The 19,055-nt window shown below is 40.5% G+C and overlaps 2 protein-coding genes across 2 annotated transcripts; both read left to right on the top strand.

Annotated features, from left to right (window-relative positions):
* On the top strand, nucleotides 1–9,194 carry LOC111872413 (B1 protein). The gene is made up of 8 exons (XM_023866291.2): nucleotides 1–115; nucleotides 510–591; nucleotides 1,314–1,366; nucleotides 3,164–3,199; nucleotides 4,651–4,753; nucleotides 6,251–6,315; nucleotides 8,038–8,078; nucleotides 8,910–9,194. The coding sequence occupies exons 1-7, from the start codon at nucleotides 2–4 to the stop codon at nucleotides 8,053–8,055; spliced, it is 471 nt and encodes a 156-aa protein (XP_023722059.2). The 5' UTR covers nucleotide 1; the 3' UTR covers nucleotides 8,056–8,078; nucleotides 8,910–9,194.
* A 1,913-nt stretch (nucleotides 9,195–11,107) lies between these two features.
* On the top strand, nucleotides 11,108–18,893 carry LOC111872431 (B2 protein-like). Its single transcript, XM_023866346.1, has 8 exons — nucleotides 11,108–11,227; nucleotides 13,300–13,381; nucleotides 13,975–14,027; nucleotides 14,665–14,700; nucleotides 15,678–15,780; nucleotides 17,343–17,407; nucleotides 18,358–18,394; nucleotides 18,560–18,893. The coding sequence occupies exons 1-7, from the start codon at nucleotides 11,165–11,167 to the stop codon at nucleotides 18,373–18,375; spliced, it is 420 nt and encodes a 139-aa protein (XP_023722114.1). The 5' UTR covers nucleotides 11,108–11,164; the 3' UTR covers nucleotides 18,376–18,394; nucleotides 18,560–18,893.
* The last annotated feature ends 162 nt before the right edge of the window (nucleotides 18,894–19,055 follow it).

Raw genomic sequence — 19,055 nt, 5'->3', positions numbered from 1 at the left:
AATGTGGAGCAGGTCTCCATTTTGTTTTCAGGATCACAGCCTGCAGATCAAAATGCTGTCGCTTCTTACAACAACGTACATCCTTTTCGTAGGCATGGCTTTGGCTGGTTCACCGGTGAGTTTCTCTCAGAATTTCATATAATTCACTAACTCCATGAAGCCGAATCCTACTTGAGAAGCCGCCAGTTGCTCAGCTGATCAAGAATTTCCTAATATATATATATTTTTTTATGGAATCCGCAGGTTCATTGCCGTGTCCTCCACTAGTCCATATCCAGAGCCAGATAAATCTAGTCCATAGCATCCAATTTATCTAATATACACTTTAATATTATACTGTCACGCACATCTATGTTTTCCTAGTGGTCTCCTTTCTTCTGCATAATGACGTGTCTTAGGTTTTGTTCGAGGAGTATGTAGGTGCATTTGTTTCACTCGATGATATAAATCCTTTCAGTTGATACAATATTCGTTCACAAATAACTCTCCAATCGTTATTGCCTTTGCAGCTGGACAAACTTGATGATGACACGAAGGCTATGCTGAACATGCTGCATGAAACCTGCGTAGGCCAGACAGGAGTACAAGAAAGTAAGCGCACGCTTCGTTTTGCAGTTAGGTTATGGTTTCGGGTACCAGCGATGTAAGATGTAAGTTCGGAAAGTATTTCTTCCTATATGAATATCATCATGGACACTGACACTGAGTTTATATCTAGAAAAAATGACTATCAAGTGCCATATATGATTAGCTTTATAACGGTAAATTTATTTTTAAAACAAATAGATATCAAATATTATGTGCTATTTCTTTTGTAACATTAGGATTAAAATTACTACAAATGAACAAAAAGACATGTAGTAGGCTAAGCAAAATAGCAAGGAGTGCTTTCGTAAAATATTCCCAAGCTTGTTCTTTATTGTAAGATTTGAGGCTTTCACGGCGGTGACTATGAAGAAAGCAGTCTTCTGGGATTTGGCACCGTGTATATGTGGTGTTAACCGACGTTTCGGAGGAACGTATCGCCTCCATCTTCAGGGTAGAAGAAAAATATAAGAAATCTGCAAGCGAAGAGACCGTCGGTTCTCACGGTCTCTTCGCTTGCAGATTTGTTATATTTTTTCTTCTACCCTGAAGATGGAGGCGATACGTTGGTTAACACCACATATACACGGTGCCAAATCCCAGAAGACTGCTTTCTTCTTGTTCTTTATTGTTAAGTATTGGTAGAGAAGTCTTGTACAAAGTTGTCTCTGTCAAATTCATGTACAACTATGCCTGCGTGTATTAACTTGTAATTCTGCACTTTTCAGGTCAAATCGACAATGCTAGACACGGAGATTTCGCCGAGGACGACAATTTCAAGGTACAGTAAATCATTGAATTTAATGGAGGGGAAAAGATTATATTAAGCTGATGTACCGAATGTTAATCGTCATAAAGAATTTCAGATCATGTTAATTGAAATGCTCATTGGGTTCGTACAATGACTCGAAGTTGGACAACATAAACGTAACTTCGCTTTACAATGCGGTAATAGCTATTCCAGGTCATGCCACAAATCAGGCGGTAAGTAGCAGGCTTCCTACAGCGAAGGCGAGCCCAGGTCAGGTCTTTTGGGTTTTAAGTTGGACAAAGTGGCATTGAGCAGGTTTTCTCAGAGTATTTCGGTTTCCCTCACCAATTCTCATTTTACCGTCTGCTCCACATTCATCTATCATCTGGGGCTGGTACAGTGGGCCAGTTAGTGTGGGACGTACCAAGTGGACTGTCTCACCCCACACCACCTCACGAAGCTAAAGAAAACACTCCCCTGGTAAACATAACCTCACATTTACCGGGAATGTTCTTCAACAGAGCAGAATATTCTGATATTTTAATGACAAGCTAAATTAAATCAGTAAATAAATTAAGATTATAATTTTTATATTTGAGGTTCTGAAAGTGATAAACACGAAAAGTATTTAGACTCGTAGAAGTTTAGAAGTGTTTCGGTGCAATATACTGCCTCCATATTCAATGTCAAAAAGTAATCCAAGAAATCAATAGGACTCAAACAGCAAGTTTTTTTTGTAAGATTTGGGGTTTTCACAGCTGTGACTATGAAGAATGTCGTCTTCTGGGATGTGACGCCGTGTAGGTCTTGTATGAACCGATGTTTCGGAGGAGGCGCGTTCCTCCTAAACGTCAGTTCACACAAGACCTACGCAGCGTCACATCCCAAAAGAGGGCATTCTTCGGCAAGTATCTTGGTTGCTCACTTAACTTATTCGGCAGGCAGTAGGTTTCTCCGAAACGTCAGTAAATTTATACCAGATAATAATGCTCTGAAAGATACGATTCTCTACAGGTAATCAACGTAATTATGTAATTGAGATCTAAACATTTGTGACCATGGTGTATTAATACAATTATTGAAGTTTTGGACATCCATCGTCCTCTTTTTGTTTGAAAACGTGTTTCGAAGACTGAACTCTGCCTCCTCTACTTATCCATCGGCCATGACAGCCGTTACTGACATCATCTCCACAATGCGACAGTGAGTGCCTCTTGGTTGTCAACAGGAGCTGCATACACAAGTGTTTTAGGTGTCCCTACAGGTAAAAATCCAGAGGATTCAAGTCAGGTGACTGTGGAGGCCGTGCGGTGTCCTCCTCTACTTAGCCATCGGCCATGACAGCCGTTACTGAGAACATCTCGCACAGCACGGAGCAGCAACATGCATGTACCACATTCGTGCCGTGACTGCCACTGGTACACCTCCCAGTAGCTCTGGCAGGTCTTGTGAGGGGAAATCTCGGTAGTGCTTGCCTGTAAGCGTATGGGCCTACCAAACACTAACAGTCCCTGCCAACACATTAACCCCGAACTGCATCTGGAGTCTACACAATGCTCTTTAGCTGTAATTCACAAAAGAAATGTTTCCGGACACATGTTGATGTGGACATTTCTTCTTGTTTTGGTATGTGGAACTGGTGCTCAAAATCTGTCCGCAGCTTTCAGTTACACTCTGTATATCCTATATTTGTTTCTTCCTCTATATTTTTTCTTTGTTTCTATTCCATTCCTTCTCCATTTCTTTGCTTTCCATTCATCAACTTCGCTCTCACTGCCTCAAAGTATTCTTGCCATCCGAAATCAATGGCGTGTCCTCCTGTTTCAGGCATATCTGGGATGTGTCTATCAGCAAACCGGAGCGGTAAGTGTAAGAATTTCAAAATCTGCTTCTGTAACTGGAAAATTTGGGCCACGGTAACGGGCCAGAATTGCTTCGGCATTCAGAATGCTAGTACATGTTTACAGATAACAGATTTCAAGAAAGCCTATGATTCAGTTAGGAGGGAAGTACTGTACAATATTCTCACAGAATTTGGGATACCCATGAAACTAGTTAGGCTGATTAAAATGTGTTTAAATGAAAAGTATAGCAAAGTCCGTGTAGGTGAATATTTGTCTGATAATTTTCCTATACAAAATGGTCTAAAATAAGGGGATCTTGTATCGACACTGCTTTTCAACTTTTCTTTAGAATATGCCATTAGGAAAGTCCAGGAAAACCAGGTAGGGCTGAAATTAAACGGGACACATCAGCTGTTGGCCTATGCCGATGCTGTGAATCTACTGGGTGATAGTGTAGATACCATAAAGAAATACACATAAACTTTAATTGACGCAAGTAAAGAGGTTGGTCTAGAAGTAAACACAGAGAAAACTAAGTAAGTGTTACTGTCTCGTCACCAAAATGCAAGGCTAAATCATGACTTGAAGATAGGAAACAGATGTTTTGAAAATGTGGCACAGTTCAGATATTTGGGAACGACGATAACAGATCAAAACCTGATTCAGGAGAAATTAAGAGGAGATTGAACTCGGGTAATGCTTGCTACCATTCAGTCCAGAACCTTTTGGCTTCTCGTCTGCTGTCTCAAAACATAAACATTAGAATATACAAAACTATAATTTTGTCTGTGGTTCTGTATGGGTGTGAAACTTGGTCTCTGATATTAAGGGAAGCACATAGACTGGGGGTCTTTGAGAACAGGGTGTTGAGANGAACCTTCGGGTTCCATAAAGTGCTGGGAAGTTCTTGAATAGCTGCAGAATTGGCGGCTCCTCCAGAAGGGCTCAGCTCCATGAAGTCACTTAGTTGAAAAAGCCGCTAAATGAGATGTATTTAGGACAGAAGAATACTTTACTTTACATTATTTTAAATGTTGATATTAATATTCCATTTCTTAACGTTTTATTTTTTCCCCAAAATTCATGAGGAGCAGATGTCTGGTGCCAGCCGCACTATGGCCCTGGGGTCGACTCAGCCTCTAACGGAAATGAGTACCAGGAATCTTCCTGGGGGGGTAAAGTGCGGCTGGCGCATAAGGCTGACAACCTCACCGCCATCTTTCAGGGGATTTTCTAGAAAATGTGGGAACCTCGACGTCGACGTCTCACAACCCTACGGGCCTTAATTGCTTGTTACACGGATACCTTCGCCTTTACCATAATGTACTTTACGTAATCAGTCTTCTCTTCAAAACCTCGAGCCACAATTAGTAGAACCTCGCGACACGCCTGTGGAGACCACAGCTCTAAACCGGCCTGTCCGGCAATAGCACTGAAGTGTCTACGTTTGCATTCATGTGTTTGTTTCAGCTGGGTGATGATGGCGTGGCAGACTATGACACCATCATCGGTATGTTACCTGACGTCATCGCCGACCGCGGAGGCAAAATGATCAGCAAGTGTCGACACGTCAGTGAGTATACGGCTCGTACAGAGCGACAACATTCCGTACAATATTTCCCTAGAGAAAAATTAAGAATATTCTTCGAATTATGATGTCACTTCTGTCAATCTCTAACAAAGTATGGGACTTTCTTCTATTTATGAAATGATTTGAAGAAACGGAACACAAAATTATTAGACGAAATAATTCTGATACTTTTCCTCCTTTCCCCCGTGTGAAGAAGGGTTAGAATACCTCCACCGTATATCCCTGTGGGTCCACGCTGCAGCCAGGTTTCCTCGATCATTGAACGCTCTGTACAAGGCGACGAAAAGAAACCCGGTGCGTAGGTGTGACGAGCTACTTGGATGTCACAACATTGGTGTCCACTAACTTGTATGCATGATACAAATTAAAATTTTGTAATTCCTTTAATACGAAACGGACAGCATAGAAAACGAAAATATAGGGGGACACACAAACGGGTAGGCAGACAAGATGATCTCATAAGCTTCTGTTTTTTAATTAGGCTGAAACACACAAACAGCAAGGTGATCTAATCAGCTCCTTTAAAATTAGAGGGTATACGCAGAGAGACACACAGATATGCACACAGAAACACAGAAAGCAAGATGATATCATAAGCCTCTTTTGATTTCTTCAAAATAATGAAAGTAAACTAAAAGACATATATCTGTATACAGAATTCACATTCCTTCTCATGTTAGCACGATTCCTGGTCATGAAAACGAAGATTCTGTTTTTGTGCGTCATGGCACCATAATGATTACCAGAATAGAAATTCTACCATGAGTTTCAAACAGCTGGTCCTTCTGAAACCCTAAACATAATTCTCTTAAGCCGAATAAAATGGCCAACCGGTAAATCTCCAGATTTATATAAAGGAGACGCCTGGTTCGAAACTCGGCCAAGACACCTGCTATCTTGAATGAGGTATTTCGTGGTTTTCCTCAGCCTTTCAGGCTCATGCTCGGAGAGTACAACGATTAGGACAAGACCGATTCATTCCTGATCCCTTCCAGTCCATCAGACATCCCAGAATCCTACACTGTATAATCGCGATACTGAAAATGTCCTTAAATGTCAAATGGAAAAGCAACGTTGCCCTTGTCTCTCCGGGGTTAGAACTCAGCACTTCGAACAATGTTAAATAAACGTTTCTGCTGTGATAATTTGTTTGGTGTCTGAAGATTGCTGTCATCTAGATATGTTGACGTGCATTTCACGCGTATAAACGCTTCGAATGAATCTGTTTTTTCCATCTTCAGGGTAGAAATTAAACCGAGTGTCGAAGGATGATGTGTCTAATGACAGTAATCTTCACACTCATCACAGTGGGAACCTCAAATCTTGCATAGAACTTTCCACCGCTTCTGTCACTTTAAAGTGATTAGACCTCCAGGAGTTTTAATCATTTGGTTACATACATGAATGAATGGTTGTGTCGTCTTAAATATTTCATTGCAATAATTGGTTCGAGTGACGTATTTCTGTTTTATTCTGCAGAAGAGAGCAGCGCTGCAGCCACAGCATTCGAACTCAACAAGTGCCTCTACAATGCAGACCCAGAGGTAAGCGTGAAGTTCAAACTAGGGACCTCGGACCGTATACTCAAGAGCACCATTGTGCCCCAAAGTTTTCTGAAGTGACCATCCGAATTTTAAAATATTCATAATAATGTCTTGAACGTTCTCTGGTGGTTTGATGTCAAGTTACTGTTTGTGCTGTGCGGATTGAATCTCCGTTCAGTGCAGAGCAGCTCTAGATATTCAGAAACACATTAATTGAGTTGGTGCCAAAATTAATATTTTTCAAAAATATGTTGATGTGAGAACACAAAGTGAAAAACTATCTAATTGTTTTAAGTTTGGGAAGCTCAGTCTCTATAGCGACGTGCTATAGGCTGAACTGCCAGGATTCGAATCCCAGCAGGGGCAATAACTTTCTTCTCTCCACAGCGTTCAAACCGGCTCTGAGGCCCACCCGGCCTCTCCTATCCGATGGCTATCAGAGGCTCGTTCCCTGGGAGTAGAGCGGCCGGGGCCGCTGACCACTCACCTCCGTCTAGTGCCGAGGTCAAAAATTGTGGAGCTATACCTCCACTTCTCCATATGGCTTCATAGCATAGTGATTAATTAATTAAGCAGAGGGACAGCCTTATCTTTTTATATTGATTAGGAGCATAGGGTTCTTGCTGTAAATTACTAATGTAATTCCCGTTAACAGTGCAAAGGAAAGTCTAATTTCAAATTATCCGCCGCGGTCCTCATCCTTTGAATGTTCAAGGAAACAAACATAGGCCTGTATCAAACTAGGTTCTATATTGTCAGGATTATAGAGTGACTATAGACGGGGTTTGGATTGGTGATCGGATTTATTCGGATTTTACAACTCGTAACTACATGTAGGGATCATGCTCTCACTGTTCCACACACTTCACAAATCACTATAGGACACACTAGATCTTCTCAGTCTGTTGCAGTCTTCGCTAGCCGTTGCTTGATGGCGTCTTCCAACAGCGGACATTCCGCTTCTTCTGGGTTCTCGAACTGTCACCGTGCCTCAGTTACCAGCTTCTAACAGCAACAGCTCACAATGACTCTACCCCAGCGGTTATCTAACTAACTCACTCACTCACCACCCACATCCACTGACTAACTCATCTCAAGTCAAAGTCACGTTGAGACTGACGGTCAGTCAGTAAGTCTTAGTGTCGAGCCCCATTTGGGGCTCATGACCAGATATTAATTATTACCGTTTGACAGTTACGGTCTTGTTTATGTGGGGCGCCTCCTCTGACAAGAGGACGGGTCTGTCTTTTGTATATGCTGCTGGTCCTTGCCAGTGCAGTCTTTCTCGGGTCCGAGTCCCTTGGGACTCGCGACCATATTTTACTGTCTCAGAACTGAGACTTCCCTTTTCGTCACCTCCTACGACTCGCAGGGTCACGGTGGAGGTATTCGACCCCGCCTCCACACGGGAGGCTGGCTTTTCCTAGTTATAACATCTCGGCACGGACCGCACTGAAAACACTGTTCATCTCTTGCAGTATAACTGTTGCCAGGGAAATATGCTTATTTCAGGACCGATTACTTAGTAACGGCTATTATATAATTGCTTATTTCGTGGTCGTTGCCTAGCAACGGATGTACATATTATAATATAATTACGATGATGATAGCTGACAGTTGGGCCTTATAGTTTAAAATGGAATCACTGTTAATCAAGCTATGCGGTGCGACGTCTCAGAACTCAGTAACCTTGAAGTGACTGAATTCGTTCTTCCATTCCAGTTTTTCTTCATCTTCTAGAGGAATCTGACCAGTCGACCGAGGTAAGACACCCACAGCGCATGAGCGCTTACTTCCCATGCACTTAGGCACATAAACGTAGACCACCATGGACGCCGCAAGGTTGCTTTTCCAAGAGGGGACCAGCCTTTCAAAGGAGGAAGTCAGTCTTCCACGGAGGACAGTCAGTTTTACAGACAATTTGCTTACCAATTATGAGCCGGTATAGCGACTGGCTACGGGCTGGCGACCATGGGGTCGGAGTTCGAGTCCTGGTAGGGTCAAGAATTTTCTCTACACCATGTCGTCCAAACTGGCTCTGGGACCCACTCAGCCTTCTATCCAATGGGTACCGGGGGCTCTTTCCCTGGAGCTAAAGCGGCAGAGGCATGAAGCTGACCACTCACCTCCACCTAGTACCGAGGTCAAGAAAATTTGGATCTATATATCCAGTCCCCCACACGCTTTCATGGCTAGTGCTTAATTAGTTAATTACAGGGACAACTTTGCCTTATTTGCTTACCAATTTATGTTTAAGCCATTTAAGATTATAATATTATATTTCAGCATCCTGTGACACTGTACAGATCTGACTTTTGGAGCTTCAATGCTATCTATTTGTCAAATAAAGCAATAGTGAAAGACGTTGCACATAGACGGCACATAAAAAACCAAAATCACATTTAAGATTAGTTTTACTTATCACTCTAAAGTATTCAGAAGAGAATAATATTTTTTCTAAAAAATAAAAGCATTTTACCCTTCCCTCTCTTCCGCCGACGTCCATGTAAAAAAAAATTACTTTTCCTTGCAAAAGTCAGGTACAATTCATAAATGGTAGCAGAGCGTAAATCCATTCATTGTGCTTGTTCCAGGACTCCGAGAGCCTGTTCTGAGGTGGCGATAGAGAGAAACGTTTGGTCGCTGTAGTCAACAATACATATATATATATATCATATTTATGAAATTGTACAAAATGAAATCTACTACTCGGTCTAGCTAATGTTATTTGCGCACGGTGAGCGATGGTTCAGCATTTAGTGGAACAGAGACTTGCCTAGAAGAGGGTAAATGTGTTCCTTGCAAAATTGATATGTACACTGATCTTATAAAAGATGTAGTAGCACTGAATAAACTAAGATACACATATCAGTATATTATATGCTTTTAGTTCTTTATTTACTTTAATATAATAACCACTGCCCTCTAAGGAATGTAATCAAGAAGTAGAACGACTGAAAACAAAATATACATGGAGCGAAAAAAGAAATGCATATAAAATTGTTGAAAAACTTCATAAGAGAGACGATCCTGAGACAGAGAAGCAGATTTGACGATACATTAAAATTATTATAATATAAGATTTTGTTTAACATCCTAAAAGTGCTAGTTTTAATTTCCACGCTGCTAAGCCGCCATTTTAGGTTGAGATATTTTGCGTGTTCGTACGCAAATAATATATAAAAGTGCAATAAGAACTTAAAATGCAAGAGAAATATTCCCTCCAAAAAGTTCTACAGTATAAAGTTCAGGTAGAACGACAAATGTCCTATCATGCAGTAAAAAATTTAGGTATTACGGAAACGTCACAAAATGTCGCTTTCATCAGAAGAATAGGAAATTTGATATATTCATAGAGTAGCATGTTTAGCTTAGCAATTCGTTGTCTCACTGACTGGAAAGCATGGCGCTTAGAGGCAAAAAATGGTATATATTTGATCCTTTTTGATATGAACAAAATTTTTCAGACCGTTTGTAAGATTTTAGGTTTTCGCGGCGGTGACTATAAAGAAAGCAGTCTTCTGGGATGTGGCACCGTGTAGATGTGGTGTTAACCGACGTTTCGGAGGAACGTATCGCCTCCATCTTCAGGGTAGAAGGAAAAATAAGAAATCCGCGAGCGAAGAGACCGTGAGAACCGGTACAAACAACTGAAACGTCGGTTAACACCACATATACACGGTGCCACATCCCAGAAGGCTGCCTTCTTCTTTCGTGTCTCAGTTTGATTAAGTTTTACCTTAATTTTGACTTCTTCAGAATCTGAGCCCTACCAAGCCTCGTATAAAATGAGTACCAGGTACTCTTTTCCTTGGGTTAAGACGACGAGGACGTGAATCTCATAACTCTAACCAGTGTTAAAGTTAAGAATTTTTACATCTATATTTCCATTTCCCCATACGTCTTCATGGCGTGGTTGTTAATTAAGCGTAGGGACAGTTTTACATTTGCCATATAAAGGTATTAGCTCACCAAATATTTCAGATCTGGCAAATAGGAAAAAACTGAGAATTCGTTCATCTGGAACATAGCGCCGTGTAGTCAGTTGAAAGTCAACGGACTTATCAGAGGGTCGAAAGAGAAGCTAAGGCACAAACAAGTATGACTCAGGTAGCAAGCAGACCCTGAAGATGGAGGTGACATATTCCTCCAAAACATCTGTTGACTTTCAACAGATTACACGGCGTTATGTCCGAGAACAGACCGTCTTATAATCACCGCTGACAGAACTTGAAATCCAACTTACTTACTTATGGAGCTGAGCCTTTGAGGAGAAGCCAAATCTGCAGCTACTCAAGAATTTTTCCAGCATTTTATGGAACCCGAAGGTTCATTACCGTGTTCACAAGAGCTTTCCACTGATCCCTACCCTGAGCCAGATCAATCCAATCCATCCCATCCTATCTCTCTAAGAGACATTTTAATATTGCTCACCCACCTACGCCTTGGTCTTCCCAGTGGTATCTTTCTTTCTGGTTTTCCCACCAATATCCTATATGTACTCCTCTTCTCCCCCATTCGTGCTACATGCCCTGTTCACCTCATCCTCCTTGACTTCATCATTTTAATTATACTTGGGCTTCAAATCCAAGAGCGAGAAACAAAATATATGTAAGGTCAGTCCTTATCGTGACTTGAAATTAATCAGAGATTAAAAAAATCTCCGTCGGATAGCTTGGTGTATAAAAGTAGCAATATTTCCATATCGTTAGTGGCCTTCATCGGGGGCGTTTCATCGTCCCGTAATGACAGACATTGGGGCTCCTCTGAAATATATATGAGGACCGGCATTAGTGGCAGTGTCGCGTATTGCTCTTTCATACGGCTCTGGAAGGCTTTAAGGTTAGCTATGCTTCTGTTTCCAACTGCCATCTTCATTTTCTGCGTGGCTGCAGCCAGCGGTGATTCTCGTGTAAGTATCGATTCTGGTTTCGTGTTAAATGTTGTTACATTACTGAATACACGGTTTCAAATATTCCATTAAAATCCTTGCCAATTTTATACGTAAAGTAAACACCACTAGCCATCCATAGTCCAGTACATGTTAAGTATCTTTGTCGAGTCATGAATGAGTAACAATCGAATTAAAAAATTTAATTTGCTCTTGTAATCGAAAAAGAATATGGGAATGAGGATTCGAATTCGTTAAAAGAATCATAGAAAAATATTTCTATACCACTTTAACAGCTACTGTACATACTGGTAATAATATGCAGTAAATTTCAAGTATTTTGGTGTTCTCCCCTCGGTCCGTAGTAACAAAGAGAAGAAACAGATCTGGTTAGTATAACTGCGTCTTATTCTACGCTGAGAATGTTTCCAAGTTCCAAGTTCCAAGTTGCTACTTTCTACGCAGGCCTCCTATTTTAAATTCAGAATTGAAATCCTTGTTCTGGAAGTCCCAAATTTCTTTTTTTCGAAAATTACTCTTCCAGATTACATAACTCGAAATTAATCAAAATTCCGCGGCCCTCGTCTACAAGGTTCACAAAAATTAATACCTAACTTGGATTAACTAATTATTCATGAACACGCAGGCAAGTGAGCACTGTTCATGTCCTAAGAAACTGAGCTACTTATGTCCTCCAGTTTCCTCATTCACAGGTTCATAATTTCATATGTTACATATTTTAATTTGCGTGCCCTTGCAGAAAAGAAACTGCGATGCAATTTGATAAACTCATTTTAATGTTCAGGGTGTCTGACCTAGTATTGACTCGACTAGGCCCTTGGATTCGAACACACAATCTTCAGAATAGAATTATTCTGGGGTATGCTGTATAAACACCGGTCACGGTAGCCGAGCAGTCTGAGGCATGCACTGTCTTTGCTCGCTTGGAAACCGGGATCGTTGGTTCGAATCCCACTCAGGGCATGGATGTTTAGTTTGTGTGTGTGCGTTTTTCTGTGTTTGTGTACAGGTAGAGGCCTTGCGACGAGCTGATCACCCGCCCAAGGAGTCCTACCGAACGTGTAAGATCTAGTAAACCGAAGTGAACGGAGAAGTTCACGGAGGCAGACCTAGGCCCATTGGGGCTGTAGTGCCAAGGGGGGGGGAATACTGTATAAACAAAATTGTACTTCCGCACAAGAGCGGCCTGTCTTGGATTATAACACGCATAAAATTGTAGTACTCCTCGTTTGTACTAATCGAACTACATTTGCTTAATTTTAAAATAAATAAAAAGGAAAATACATCATGTCATAACCTGTCGTAAAGATGTCTCCTTACAATGATTGTTAAAAAAATACGTGAAAGTTGCTTTCTCATTGCCGTCCCGTCCCTGTTTATTTGCCCCGAGGGAAAGACACCCCTTTCCAGATACTAGGTTAAATAGCAAAGATGAAAAATCAACTCCTTATTTTTTTAATTAAAATCTGAATGTTTATGACGATTGTAAATTAGTACAAATACTATGTTTCTGGACCTTAACCATCGTCCTGTTTATTTTTCAAAACAAAACGTTTCAGAGACTGGATTCTGTCTCCCAATTTCCGGAGACAGGGACTAGCTCTAGGGATTGGGACGAACTGAGTAGATTTTACCTGAAGACAGAGACCGGATCCAGCCTCTGAAATATTGTGTTTAAATAAAAAACAAGACAGTGTTTTAGATAAAACAATATTTTGCCTATTTTTTAGTCATACAGCCCCTAGCTTGTGTGTGGGTCATTCAAAGGACGAACAGGATTGGTGGAATTTTAAACCAGCCGTCTGCTGCCAAAATTTACCTCCATTGCATGCATCCCCTCCGTCAAAGCCGATAACAAAACTGAGAGAGAGCAATAAGTCTGAAAAGTTGTGTAAATGGAGAAGGAAAATCTGTGTTCATTCTTTCGTTGATACAAGTATTTTGCTACACTCCTCTGTGTAAAATAAATGAATTACAAATCCCGACATGTGACGAACAAAAAACATCGAGTTCTATAGGAATGAATAAATACATATTTACATACTGCAACTATGTATCCCCTGTGTTTGCAGTTTGACTCGCTCGACGAAGATCAGAAATCGATGCTTAGAATGTTGCGAGACACTTGCCTCGGAGAAAGTGGTGCAGACGAAAGTAAGTTTCTCTCTGTCCAGAGTTCTGCTGCCGTTCCCTCTGCACGTACACCATTAGTCACAGTACTATCATAGAATTACATTTGATTCGAAAAACCTGATGTTTCGGAGGAAACTATTGCCTCCATCTTCAGGATCGAAGATGAAGTCAAGCGAGAAACCAGCAGAAACAAAAGTCAATGCTTACTTTCGACCCTGAAGTACGATGTATGTTCTTCCGAAACATTGGGTTCTCTCCTAACTACTCAGTGTTAAAACCAAGAGGACCATACACTTCATGGTCACCACCGTGGAAGCCTCAAACCCAATATATCTGATTCGTTCTATAATTACTTGTTCCTTGAAACTACGGTCCTCTAAGAGCATTTCCCCCATTCACGATAATGTCCATCTCGATTAACTGCCTCTTACTTCCACCTCTTCGTTTGCAGCTCCCTTAAATCATTCTCTACATCTTTCAGCCACAGCAGTTAAACCTTCTCCATGTCCTCTTAAAGCTTCGGTTACTGATTTTCCGAAATCACCCAGCCATATTTCATGAAAAATATTGAAACTGGAAGAAACCATTATATTTAATTGTTTCACTATTTTCAGGCCTCATCAAAAAAGCCGTCAAGGGTGACTTTGCAGAAGATGAAAAACTGAAGGTAAATACATCACGTGATTAATTTATTAGTGATAATATATATTTTATGTTAGAATGTTCCTAAAAATATTTTTAGTGTGCGTCATCATAGTTTAATGACGTATAGTATTATTTGAAAGCTAAAAAGAATGCAAAGCTATCCCTGTAACAGGCCGTGGAGGCCCAAAGGGTTGTGAGAGGTCAAGACAATCGGCTCACAGAGTGCGGTGAGGTTGTCAGCCTTACGCTGCTGCCACTCTTTACCCCCAGGAGGATTCCTGGTACTCATTTCTGTTAGAGGCTGAGTCGACCCCAGGGACATAGTGCGGCTGGAAGGATTAGGTCAATTAAAAAATTCAATGACCTTCAGCGACCTTCCTGCTTGCGGTATATCGCTCGAAATTCGCTATATTCGGTTTCCAACACAAGGCGGAAAACAGAATCGGCCTGCCGGAGACCTTGTCGAACATATGAGTCGTTTCTTCTATAAGTTTGCATGCTCAGGGTAAGACGTCATTCAGATACGAGTTAGACATATCATGACTAGCCTCACTGTACGTACTGAAGCACCTGGTGAAGAACTAGGCATTGCATGGACCCGAAATTTCCGGAAATTCTTGTGAAACTACTTAAACCTAACAAACTGATTTCTTTTCCAGGTGTACATGGCATGTACCTTCCAGCAAATAGGAGCCGTAAGTACACAGAATCTCAATAAAATCTTGGTTCCTGTAGAGGCACACGGTTTAAACGCCGGTCAAGTTACATCTCTCATAGGCCGCGCCATAGCTCAAGCGGTTAGTCGCTGGCTTCCCACCGCGGCGGCCCGGATTTCGTCAAGTGGGATTTGGGGTGGACAAAGTGGCGTTGGGGCGGCTTTTCTCAGAGTACTTCGTTTTCCCTTGCCAATCTTCATTCCATCAAATTCTCCATCATCATGATCACCCGGGGCAGGCTACAATAGGCCAATCAGTGGCCGCCGTGCCGGGTGGACCCAGTTGGACTCCACTCCCACCCCACTAAGCGAATTAAAAAAATTACATCTCTGAGGAGGTTCTTGTGATTTTCTTCACTCTCTTCATTTGAATTGTGGGACAGTGACTTCAAGTAGGCCATGACAGAATAGCAAAGCGTATATGCACACAGCGTCTTATTATTTTGTCAACCTATAAAATCCATTTGCTTTCATATATCGAAATTTTCTCTAATATTGATTTATTTTTTAGTTATTTTCGTGTTTCTCTTTCATTCATGGTCCATTTAAGATTATTTTTTTCGTTCGTCTCAGAAATTCAATTTAGACACCCGTAATTCTGGTTATGTTGTGATTTAAATGTCCATTCACTAGGGTAACATTCCATTTTTATCCTTTATGTTTCTAACATATTTATGACTTAAATAGTTGGGCCATTAGGTCAATACTTTTAAAAATCTAGAGAGTTTAGCATATGCATCTTTTCCCTCTACATATAAATGATCAGCCAAAGTACCTGAACATGTTGACTTAACACGATCTTGTATACGAGTGTTTTAATTCATGTGAGTCTATTGTTCTGTATTTTTGGACTTTAAATGCCAGAACTTCCTCTCTTTGTCGCTAAATTGCACCGCTTAACAAGGACATAATGCATAACGCTCATGTTTTAATTCTGCTGCTGACTCCATGTTGCAGATGGATGATGCTGGTGTGCCTGATATGGACACTATGGTCAGTATGCTTCCAGAGAGCATGCAGGAGAGAGGGGGCAAGATGATTGAGGCCTGCAAGACCGTCAGTGAGTATAGGCATTAAATCTTTTACTGAGATTTTGTTTCAATGAACGCAGAATGAACCTGGGTGCTCATTGTGTATTTATATTATTCGTTTTACGGAAAATAGAGCTGGAAATAAAATCTTAATGGGATTCTCGACAGGGGAAAGAGATTTTTACGTATTCCACAGAGTCCTGAATGATTTGGGGGACAATCAAGGCCTCTATTCGATGAAAACCGGGAATTTTCTTTAGATATAAAACGGCTTGGTCGTGAAGTTAAACTCACCTTCCTACACCGCCAAGGTTTGGAATACACGGAGCCATACCTTTATTTCCCCATACGTTTTCACGGAGTGGTGCTTAATTAAACACAGGAACAATATTATCCATTCCTTGATTTTACAATTATTTGAAGGTCTGATACTGAAAGTAATAATAGAGTGGACAGCATCCCAGTTTCACATGCATGAGATCCTGGGTTCAAATACTGACCCGTAAATACACCACATAGATTATAATTTGTCTTCAGTCCTCCAGGCAACCGCTAGGATAGTACTCCTAATTACGTCACGACCGCTTCTTTCCACATCCCTTTTTTTTTTTTTTTAGCTCATCGTCTTACTATTATTAACGCTATATAAAGTCGAATAGTAGGCTTACATTCTTGCGGGTTGTAACGCCATAGAGTTCAGAGGGATCCCGATGTTTTGGGGGAAAATAACACTGAGTTTGTTGGTGCTTCTGTTGGTTTCGTGCTACACTTACTTTTAGCCCGTCGAGATCTCTCCAAACTAAACCGTGTTACAACCCACACGAGCGCGATGTTCATAGTCACCGCCGTGACAACCTCAAATCCAGCTTATGTACAAGTCACCGCCGTGACAACCTCAAATCCAGCTTATGTACAAGTCACCGCCGTGACAACCTCAAATCCAGTTTATGTAAAAGCCACCGCCATGACAACCTCAAATCCAGCTTATGTAAAAGCCACCGCCGTGACCTCAAATCCAGCTTATGTAAGAGCCACCGCCATGACAACCTCAAATCCAGCTTATGTACAAGTCACCGCCGTGACAACCTCAAATCCAGCTTATGTAAAAGTCACCGCCGTGACAACCTCAAATCCAGCTTATGTACAAGTCACCGCCGTGACAACCTCAAATCCAGTTTATGTAAAAATCACCGCCGTGACAACCTCAAATCCAGTTTATGTAAAAGCCACCGCCATGACAACCTCAAATCCAGCTTATGTAAAAGCCACCGCCGTGACAACCTCAAATCCAGCTTATGTAAAATTAACTCTTTAATAAGTCAGAAGCTATGCTTGAAAATTACACGTAATTATGAATGACACAACTCGCAGATCATTTATGAGGACAGAAAATTCTACCCTATAATTTGAACACTATGAAATTTAAGTTAGGCCTTGAAATTCCAGCATTACAAACCGAAGTTCAGAGCTTGAATCATCCTCAAATATTGACTAAGCAGGATAATTAAATTCATTCAGCGAGTGAAAACTTTCAAAATAACCATGTTGTCATATGATGACACTGCATTGAAACTTACTTCTTGTTCTACAGGTGGCAGCGGTGCTCCGGACACAGCAATGAAGCTGAATCAATGTTTTTATAAAAGCGATCCTGAGGTAAGGGCAGTTACAGAAAATCTGTTGAGATATATGTTACAAAATGATATGTTCAGGTCAACTTTTAACGCCATATCCCACAAATAATCAATTTTAAAACATACAGTATACAACACGTTACATGTACACATAAAATATTATCAATATTCACAGAATATACGCGATGCTCCGAAACAGAAGACCGCTCGCTCTTTCGTGACATATTTCTCGTACATAACTTACGCTCATGCAACGTGTTAACACTCGACAATTCGTTGCTATGGTAACATGAAATTGCATGATGACAATGATATATCTCAAGCTTATAATTTATACGTGTATATAAAGATGGGGGGGGGGAAGAGNGGGAAGAGAGAACATAGGATCAAGCCTTGTAATATGACTAAATAAAACGTTTCAAAATAAAAAAATATCTTGTTATAAACCATAAACACCATACAATTCTTATATATCGGTGAATATTACCAAACCATTACCCGTTTTGTTCAGAACGACCAGATCTAAAACACAGTTTATATTTGTAGATAAAAAGGGTTCTGACGATTGTGGATGACACAGAATTACAAGGTTTTGGACAATTTCCATCGTCCGGAATTCTAGGTAATAGAGGACAAGACGTTTCGGAAACTGGATGTTTCCATCTTCCTTTCTCACCTGAAGACGGAAACAGATCCAGTTTCCGAAACGTCGTGTCTTCTTGTTACCTAGAATTCCGGACAATGGAGAAAGTCCAAAAACGCAGTAATTCTGAGTTTATATTTGGCCAACACATAAACACCTCGATTCAAAACGTATGAGTTTAAGCTCTTGAATCAAAGTCCATATATCATACATCTGAAGAAACAATATATATTTACCAATATGTGCTAAAGCGTTTAACAATATTATTAAAAAATCTAGTATTTTTAGGTATCACATCCCGTCCTTTATTCTACATTTTTTTTTTTCAGTTCTTCTTCATTATATAAAGAAGACATAAGAATCCAGGTAAGACAATTAAGTAAATTCATGTACTCAAGTGTTATATTTCTCCTATGTCTTTGTGTGTGCTTTGTTAACAATCATATTTTGTAGTAGTCAAGAACAGGACCAGAACGGAATATACTCACGTAGAAGCATCGAGCATAATACTATTTCAAATTTGTGTTCCAGATTACAACCGCAGGGATTCATCATTTGCTGACATCCTCAAATTTCGACTTTACACATGAGAATAAAACTGTATATGTTACCTATTAAACTCAGCAGCATAATTTGATGTCCTTACATTCAAACACAAAACTATTCGTATTTCCCTTAGTATCTAGACTAAAATTAAAGTGCACACTTTCCAACTTGTTCCTTCATGCAGTGGCTGCACCTTGAGATCTCCCTACACTTGAAGATGGAAGCTGATGTCCAAGTCCCCAAGTTTCCGACAAAATCAATCGCACCAATTGCTATAAAATGAATGTATTTGTAATCAATAAATCTGTCATCACTTACAGACCACAGCTTAAATAAATATCTCCCCACACAGACAATAATGTTTTTGTCTGTCACTATGCCTTATTCAAAATGAATATAAATTCTAAAATTAAATAAGCATTACACATACTTTTGGAACAACAATATACTCGCATTCAACATATCTGTAATTTAATGCAGG

Source organism: Cryptotermes secundus, unplaced genomic scaffold, assembly GCF_002891405.2.
Source record: "Cryptotermes secundus unplaced genomic scaffold, Csec_1.0 scaffold247, whole genome shotgun sequence".
Classification (NCBI taxonomy): domain Eukaryota; kingdom Metazoa; phylum Arthropoda; class Insecta; order Blattodea; family Kalotermitidae; genus Cryptotermes; species Cryptotermes secundus.
The sequence above is the reverse complement of the archived record's forward strand: the minus strand, read 5'-3'. Positions and strand labels throughout refer to the sequence as shown.

What these genes read in the sequence shown, in the direction of transcription:
- LOC111872413 (XM_023866291.2), top strand. Translation starts at nt 2, where the DNA reads ATGTGGAGCAGGTCTCCATTTTGTTTTCAGGATCACAGCCTGCAGATC. An exon ending in CCAGACAGGAGTACAAGAAA is followed by an intron (nt 592 to 1,313) that starts GTAAGCGCACGC and finishes TGCACTTTTCAG; the next exon opens with GTCAAATCGACAATGCTAGA. An exon ending in CCGAGGACGACAATTTCAAG is followed by an intron (nt 1,367 to 3,163) that starts GTACAGTAAATC and finishes CTCCTGTTTCAG; the next exon opens with GCATATCTGGGATGTGTCTA.
- LOC111872431 (XM_023866346.1), top strand. Translation starts at nt 11,165, where the DNA reads ATGCTTCTGTTTCCAACTGCCATCTTCATTTTCTGCGTGGCTGCAGCC. An exon ending in AGAAAGTGGTGCAGACGAAA is followed by an intron (nt 13,382 to 13,974) that starts GTAAGTTTCTCT and finishes CACTATTTTCAG; the next exon opens with GCCTCATCAAAAAAGCCGTC. An exon ending in TGAGGCCTGCAAGACCGTCA is followed by an intron (nt 15,781 to 17,342) that starts GTGAGTATAGGC and finishes CTTGTTCTACAG; the next exon opens with GTGGCAGCGGTGCTCCGGAC.